The 9,191-nt window shown below is 33.2% G+C and overlaps 1 protein-coding gene across 1 annotated transcript; it reads left to right on the top strand.

The window, feature by feature from the left end:
• The first annotated feature begins 2,412 nt into the window (after positions 1-2,412).
• LOC132062767 (vacuolar iron transporter homolog 1-like) lies at positions 2,413-3,292 on the top strand. The gene has a single exon (XM_059455268.1). The coding sequence runs from the start codon at positions 2,472-2,474 to the stop codon at positions 3,114-3,116; it is 645 nt and encodes a 214-aa protein (XP_059311251.1). The 5' UTR covers positions 2,413-2,471; the 3' UTR covers positions 3,117-3,292.
• Positions 3,293-9,191: the final 5,899 nt, after the last annotated feature.

Here is a 9,191-nt window from a genome sequence, read left to right as displayed (position 1 = left end):
CAAGCCCATAGGTTTGGACTAGGGTTTGCACCCTAAAACTTGGTTATAAATAAAATGATTTTCAGCCCTAAGAGGAACACTTTTTCCCATGGTGTAATACTCGACCACACGAGTATTCTCTCTCCAAAGGTTAATTAGGTTACATAGCAGAAGATTGTAGACCGTGTAACTAGAGGATGATCTCGTAGATGGTTTCTGCTCCTGATTGAAGGTTCGATTTACGGTCGCGGTCACGCTTCAAGAGATAAGTATTGATTTTATGTTTGATTAAAATCTATGATTATGTGTTGTCTATATTTAAATGTTTTTGGTTAAATTTATTTGCTTCCATTTGTTTATGTCTGTATTCCATCAATATGCAATATGATTCAATATTTATATTAAAAAAAAATCCGAGAGAGCACGTCTTCAAAGCATTAGATTAAAGTAAAGATTTTGGTGGTCAGACTGGGATATATATTATGTGCTTATCGGTTTGGTCATAGTTATGTCTAATTTTGGAATAAACGATGAAATATTCCAAAAATATGCATATGGGAATATAGTAATTTTAGTCCCTACGTTATAGCTTTATTCAAGTTTTGATCCTCACGTAATTCGACTGAGCATTAAATATGCTGAGTCGTATTACTTAAGTATCAGAACTGGAATAGAGCTATAATACATGAATTAAAATCGCTATTTTCCCTATTTATATCTGACAATATAGATGCAATTCCAGTTTCCATTTTCATGTGTTGTCCCGTCATTCTAATTCTTTATTTCACTCAAATCTCTCGATTGTGGGAAATGGATAATGTGAGAATCAAGAATATCTTTTTCAGTTATTGCTGATCACATTGCACCAGAAAAACAAAGGATAATGTCCACCACTTTTCACAACATTTGGCACAGGTTATGATAGGTACATCCAAAATGGATTTTTTCATGTGATTAAGCAATAAAGTACGTACGAAACAGAAACAGAACGTACAGACTACAAATGGCGGAAACCCATAAACGAAGAATTCTCAGATTAAACTTTCTTACGTCCTTCATCACATGAATTACTGTTGGATTCGAGCTATACAAATATTCTTAATATAACTTTTTTTTGTGCTTTAGTAATTTAGTATCCAAAACGACAAAATTACTAGTCCAACGTAACTAATCTAGATTCGTGCCGAGTAAATTTAATTCCTATCAAGATGCTATATCTCTTCATTACAGAACTTGAACTTTCGAAACCTTTGACAATTAAGAGTGGAGATATTAACGCAACCATCGCGCCACACTCTATGGTGTAGCTTATATTATTTTCATTTGATTGTAAAAAAGGTAAAAAGCAGAATGTAAAGAATCTTTAGAAAAGGAACGATAAACCATAAACGAAGAATTCTCCAATCAAACTTTGCTACGTCCTTAATCACATTCCTTGCACACACATTAGTATTACACTTTCTCATAATCTGTACATCCAACTCATGGACAACCGACCTATATGATTTATTCGAATTTCAATCGAACAACTAGCCTTAAACATCAAAACTAAGTACCAAATAGAATCATAGAATCACAAATCAAGTACTCTCTCCATATCAATTTAAGCGTCTTACTTTCTTTTTAAGTCTGCTCATAGGCGTATCTAACATGTTAGATGGGGGTTCAATTGAACCCCTAATTTCCGACGCGCAACATTAATTTATGTGTACAAAATTACTAAAATTGTAATAAATACTCCATCCGGATCCAAAAAGTGTCCACTTAGCTTTTTTTTTTCTTGGGTAAAAAAAAGTGTCCACTTATTAAATCAAGAAACAATTAGCCTTATCTTTTTAGATTTGCCCCCTATTAAGTGTTATGTGATCAAATCCCAATGCCTATTTAATTAGCGGTAGTTTAGTCAATTTACATATTTTTTCTTGGAGTGAGTATTTTCTTAAGGGGTGTGCAAATGGTCAAGTGGACTCTTTTTTTGATCCGGAGGGAGTAGTATATATGAACCCGTAACTTTAAAAGTACAATGGGTTTAACGGTAAAAATCTTTGGATTGAACCCATAGCTTTTAAATCCTGGATCCGCCTCAGAGTCTGCTTCAAAAAAGAACATCTCATTCTATATTTGGAATCGTAACTCTCTAATTTCAATATTCTACATGGTTTAGCTTGTTTAATATTCAAAAAGCATTTTAGTACATTATAATTTTTAGTTTAGGATCAGATAAAAAAATCTCTCCTACTTACTTAAATTCTGTAACTAATCAAACTAAAACATTTAAATTGAAAAAGGGAGAGTAGCAATTAATCAAATGTGAACGCATCAGATTCCTTTACATAAAGAGTACTCCACCGGTAAAAGCCTCTTTCATATATGTCTACAACTTTATTCTATAAATATCACCACATTGGCGTGTGTCCTCCACACTTCTCCATATCCTCATTTTAATACAACACACAAAGTCATATAGTTTTCTCTTCTTTTTTTTCTTTTTCATGGCATCCATAACAAATATCCAAGAATTAACCAAAAATGACGACATAGAAAAACAATCCATGCAAGTAGACCAAAATCTTGAGGTTGAAATAGTAGATTACTCAAAAAGAGCACAATGGCTTAGGGCAGCAGTATTAGGTGCAAATGATGGATTACTCTCAACATCTTCCTTAATGATGGGAATAGGAGCAATTCATCAAGATGCAAAGTCCATGATCCTCACCGGAATCGCGGGGCTAGTAGCCGGAGCATGTAGCATGGCCATTGGAGAATTTGTCTCAGTTTATTCACAATATGACATAGAAGTGTCACAAATGAAAAGAGAAAACGCGACGAATTTGGAGGAAAAAAAGAAGAATTTGCCTAGTCCGTTTCAAGCTGCAGGTGCATCTGCTTTTGCATTTGCTATAGGTGCAATTGTTCCTTTGTTGGCTGCTATTTTTGTGAACGATTATCATGTGAGGTTAGGGGTGGTGGTGGGTGCTGCCAGCTTGGCACTTTTAGGGTTTGGAGCGTTAGGTGCATACTTAGGGAAAGCACCATTGGTGAAGTCTTCATTGAGAGTGTTGATTGGTGGATGGTTGGCTATGGGAATCACTTTTGGATTGACTAAATTAGTTGGTGTTACTGGACTCTATGGTTAATTAAATCTATAGACTTAATTTGCCATTACATTTTTTTATTGAAATAAATTAACCTACTACCTAGATCTGTTGTTCCTTTTTTAGTTTTTGATATACTACTATAACATGTATTTTGAGTGTTGGAGTTTTAGTCAGTTTGATGATATGCAACATGTAATGAAAGCATCCATTTGTTATGCTTTTTTACATAATGCTAGTGTTGCAATGTGTTTTCATATTCTGCCAATCCCTTCCTTTTATTTACTTTTATGTTTATTTTTTATAAAGGTGGTATTCGGACCTATTCGAGCATATCTCAACATTTTTTTTTTTTTTAAAATCACGGCTAAATTTGAACATCTCAAATGATTTTGACCCGCTTTTTAAACCGCTAAATCACTTCTTTAAGTGACCAATCCCTTCTACTACCAGTCTCGGATGATTTGAATGGTTTTTTTTTTTTTTTAAATCTTTGTTATGGCAAATATAGTGAAAAGGGTTCTCTCTTTCTTTTCTTCATCTGTCATAAAAGAAACCGAAAAAACAAATGGTCTAATTAAGGTCCAAGAAAGCAAAAGATAAGTAAACAATCAAAATAACTTTGTTCAATCCCACTTTGACATTTGATACTAGAGATAAGGGTCGAAAACACGCTTAAACGGTCACCTTTTTTTTTTTTTTTTTTTTTTTTTTTTTTTTGGTGTTTCATATTTGAACTATATATTCGAAGTGAGCAAAACATACCTAAACTATCACTATATAGTTAGCAAAACATAATTGGACTTAAATATGCTGGTGCGTGTATTACACTCTTTTTTTGGTTTAAAAATCGTGCCATGTGGCACTCCACATGGATAAATAATTCCACTGTGGCAGAAGTTAATTCCACATGGATAAATAGAGGTTAAAAGTTAAGGGGTAATATATTTGGATAAAATTAGAAAACACGGGTCATTATAAAAATTAATGGGTCTCAGCCGTTTGTAAAATTCTCACAGGAGATTCTTTTCTTCTCCGACAGTGGTCTCATCTCTGCCATGGTTGGTGTCTTGCTTTCCCCCATTAGCTCTAATTTCGTCATGAATTCCATATTAGTTGCCCAAAAAAAAAAAAAAAAAAAGTTAGGGTTCTTTTGATTTGCCCTTACAGAAGAAGAAAATGAAGAAGGCTGATAAATGAAGAAGAAATAAATGAGAACATCTGCACCAGAGAAAAAAAAAATGGTTCAGAAATGATGAAGAAGAAGGGGGAGAGCTTAGGATTTTGGATAATTAATTGAAAAATTAAAAAAATAGAAAAAATAATGAGTCAGCTCATATATCCATTACATATGCCAAATGGACGGATTTTTTTGGGAAAAATAAGCTTCACCCGCGTTTTGGAGATTGAGTTCAAACATTTAGTCCAGTCAGCGTCTAGATGTGTTTTGCTAGCTATATAGTGATAGCTTAGGTGTGTTTTGCTCACTTCGAATAGTTTAGGTATGAAACACAAAAAGAAGTGTTAGTTTAAGTGTGTTTTTCAGTCTTATCTCTTTATAATAACCCTAAGTGACTGTTTTCATTTTCGAGAAGAAATAACATCGAAAACCACACCATTAATTATTAGTACTATGCGTAACCGTAATGGCTTGTAGATGAAGGAAACACTCCCACTTAATTTCTTGTTTGCATTTTTTTAAGTTAATCACATTAATTTTAAATTATAGTAAACAAAGAAATTTTTTAGTTTTTGGTTAATCCATATTAAAGCAGTGACGCCAACTGATTACTTTATAAAGTACTAAACGAATTAGTTTGGTTTTTGCTGAAAGTCAAACATTGTTTTGCCTATTTTGGCTGGCAATTTGAAACGTCCCAAATTAAGTATGATGATCTTGATTCTTGGAATGATCAAGCATTATATGAGAAAACAACTTACCGTATGGAAATTCACATTTAAATTTGAAGCTTAATTACTTAATTACCTAAAAAGTCCAAATCACAAATTTGTTTATTAGTCCAAGTGGAAATACAATATGGATTTTGATTTGCACTATACTTCTGCACCGCTGCATGCAAATCCAGATTCAGGATTTGAAATTATAGGTTCCTACAGTCAGAGGTGGATTCAGAATTTAGAGGTTCCGGATGCCACTCTGCTGTAAATGTAGACGTATTGCAATTTACACTGGCCAATTAATATAGTACACATTTGATCGGTTTGATCAACTGTGGACTGCGGTTAGGGTTATTTGTCTTTTTCGATTTACATAAACAAATTATTCCAAATAATATATACAGTAGAAAAAATGACGCTCATATAGGTACATCAACTCAAGCTTACAAGCATAATTTTTACTATAACATAAAGCAAATTTCTTTTTTAAATCACCGTGTACCAAGACTCAACATACCATTTTCTTTGCATTTGGTAAACCATTTAAATAAAATAACATGTAAAATTAAAGATAAGAAACAACGACGGAAGGGAGCAGCAGGGAAAAAATTATTAAAATTTTGACGAAGAGAGAGGAAAAGATTTGGGAGAAGAGAAAGAGTTTTTTGGAAGAAGAAAATTATTCTTGTCTTGTTGATATTTTATGCTTAAAATAAATAGAAAGAGAAATTAGCTAAAAATAAATGTAGATGTAGGGGTTCGAACGGGCGCCTCTGGGTAGGAAAACCAGGCACCTAACCATTGACACCATGGCATCAATTGTTATTCCAAGTGGCACGATTGGGATTTATACCATATCTTACAGATATATACATCCATATACATAGTTTCAACCGAGGTCTGGGGGTGGCGTGGCACTCCCACACCACTACATAGATCCGCCCCTGCCTACAGTGACCCTCACCTCGAGTTAATATACGATAATAAATGAATTTTCAGTTATATATTTATATATTATATTTAGTGTATTAATTTCTAAATAAATATACATATTGAAAGTTTGGTAAATGCTACTAAGTTTGCGTGAACCCATATATTACATAGTAGATCTGTCAGACTACTGCATCCCATGGGATCGGTAGGAATCAGTAGTCGAACAAATAAATTTGCAAGCATGCAATCCACTCTCAGGGGTTTGTTAAGGATTTAAATTAACATGTTATATACTATTAGTTATCATTATTTATTCTAGGTTATTAATTACTAATAAGTATTAAATTGAGTTACTTCATGAGCTAACTCTGGTTTTATAAGTTAGGCCAACATCCATATATTTCTTAACATCATTTTGAAATTACCAACAATTAGGTGTAGCCGCTTGCATGTAGTTTGGTTCTCTTTTGATCCTGCACTATCTGTAGTGAAGAATTCTCTATATCAGTTTTTTATGCAATTCACAGTAATTCTTAAGCGTAGCCTATTGGGATAATTGATTAGCATGTTGTAAATAGGTTGCTTATAAAAGCAGTACTACTACTAATTTTTGTTGACTATAGTGTATATGTTCGTAGAGAAAAGATACTTTCTGGCGTAGACTATCATGTTTTGACATTGCTAGGCATTTCACATGTTGCATTTTAAGATGAAATTAGATCTCTAAATGGACATAATCTTTATAATCACAGTGGATAACATATGAAGCAAACAAGAAAAAATAAATAGGAGATACTACTTGTCAAAGGGTTAAAGAATAAAGGGGTCGTTTGGTGCATGGTATAAGCTGGGATATCCCAGCACTAATTTTTTGTACCATATTTGGTAGAAGGTATAAATTTATACCTTGTACCAAACAAGGTATAAAATGCATCCCAACTTAAAAGATGGGATATCCCTTCTTATCCCACTTATCCCGGGATTATTTTATACCATTTTTTAGATGGTATAAAATAATCCCAAGAGATGGGATAAATTAGTCCCGGAATTATAATCCCGGGCTAATGTTGGCTACCTACCAAACGACCACAAAGTGACGAAAAACAAGATAATTGTCGATGTGCTGGCAAAAAGAAAAAAATTGCCTATTTGTGATTTTAGCAAGTATTTTGGACAGAGAGAAAAAAAAAAGGATTTTGGACTTGGGCTAGAAGTTCATGGGCTTGTGGCGCCGCTCAATTATACTATGGCAACATGGACTTGGGCTAGAAATTGAGCTGTTTGAATCGGGTTTTTATGGACTGGGCTTGGACATGAATGATAGCTAAATTTTTGGACGGCGTCCTTCATAAGGACACTCATTTAATTTTTGACCTCGTTAAAAACAGTTGTACAAATATATACATTTGCCAGAAATTTCTCCTCTTTCTTCATTTTGCTGTTGTTGTTGGTGATCCGTCATGATTTGTGGCCAAATTCCGATGATCCGATAACACACAGTTTTGGTGAATTTATACTCAATATGTAACGATAATCATCAGAATTTGGACAGAAATCACACAACGTATTATGGTGAATGAATCGACATGCTGTTAAGGCAAATCTCCTGGTAACTGCTAGGGTTTTGCTCCAGATACTTTGAGTAAATCTCAAAAGAAAAGGGCGATAATGGTGAAATAAAATATTGCTAAAGTAGGTAATTAATTAGTGGAGAAAGCGACTCTAAGGCAAATATAGCCTATTATTCAAGACTACTAGTTACCCCTAGCTAGTTAGTTAAAGTGGTTGGGCCTTTATTGGTGATATGTATTACTAACCTGTATATCTTTCTTTCCCCTAATGCTATAGGAAAACATCTATATACTTCATTTCCACCGGAAATCAGATTTGGACCAGAAATTATATTTTCTAAACTGCTAGGGTCCCCAAGCTACGAGAATTATATGCATGGTCCCAATTAGACAATTACATATCGATCGGTCTATTACTCTTGATTAACACTATACTTTAAATTTCCAGCCCCTTAAAGCAAGTAATCCTAATTAGATTCTCTGTCAATTAAAATAGTGTTAATAACACTTTTGGTCCCTTAATTATTGGTAAACTAATTTTGCTCCTCGTAATATGTGACTAAGCACATTTAATCTTCAATCAATTGAAATGTACACTTTTGATTCCTTTGCTTGTGAATATTCACAAATTTACCATAATTATTAGTTGTTCTACCACTTAATTACTCGTGTATAATATTAAGTTTGTATTGTTACTCCATACTTTATGGTAATATAGGTTCAAAAATAGTTCAATGTATATACTTCTTACATAAAAGGACTAAAAACACACATTTCGATTAAATAAAGGTTAAAGGTGCTTTATCAGATACCACAAGAACCAAAAATAGAATGTACCTATAATTTAGGGCCCAAAAATGCTATTATCCCATTAAAGTAATTTCTCATGCTGAAATTTTAGCAAATAATATTTCGATTGGAATTTGTACACGTAGCATGCGTAACCCATAAGCTAGTACTGCTATAAGAAATCAACACCCTCATTATTATTAGTAGAATACGGAATTTAAATTAGTTAATCTCATCTAGTTAAACTACCTAATTTGAATATACTTCAGCCGCCTTACTGGGAGGTGCATCGATCTTGGATTAAAAATTGGAAAAAAAACCAAACTCGTTATATTATTGGTCATACTTCCAAGTTCAGCATTTTATTTATCCCATTCAACCTTAATTCAATACTTGGACCATCAAATTTTACCAACTCTACACTTTGACTCTGTATATAAAATACTATAAACACCCATGCAATCTTCAGTACGTTTAATTTATAATGCATTCCCCAAATGGAATCCGTCAAAGAAGCAGTTTTTAGCTCTTTAGAAAGAATAAAAAAATAGATATTTCTAGACCATTATAGAGACTACGATAAAAGAGTGAGAAAAGTAGTTGATCAGTTAATTACTGGACTAAAATCTTCAACAAAACAACTTAAAATCAATTAACAACATGAAGGTCACAATTCGAAAAGGGTCCACATTTCATTGATGTTTAATAATGTACGCCCAATTGATCTTTCGTATTATTCAATTAATTTTGATTCAAAAATAAAAATCAAAACTCATGGTATAGCAGTTTTGTCGTGATCTTATAAGAATCTTTATATATTTTCGTCGATTTCGATCTTGCTCATGCTCCTTTCAAATCGATCAAAAGGTCTTGTTCTAGACACCTGATTATAGCTTTGATTAGTGCATTGGACTAATTCTTTTGG

This window comes from Lycium ferocissimum, chromosome 7 (assembly GCF_029784015.1).
Source record: "Lycium ferocissimum isolate CSIRO_LF1 chromosome 7, AGI_CSIRO_Lferr_CH_V1, whole genome shotgun sequence".
NCBI lineage: Eukaryota > Viridiplantae > Streptophyta > Magnoliopsida > Solanales > Solanaceae > Lycium > Lycium ferocissimum.
The sequence above is the reverse complement of the archived record's forward strand: the minus strand, read 5'-3'. Positions and strand labels throughout refer to the sequence as shown.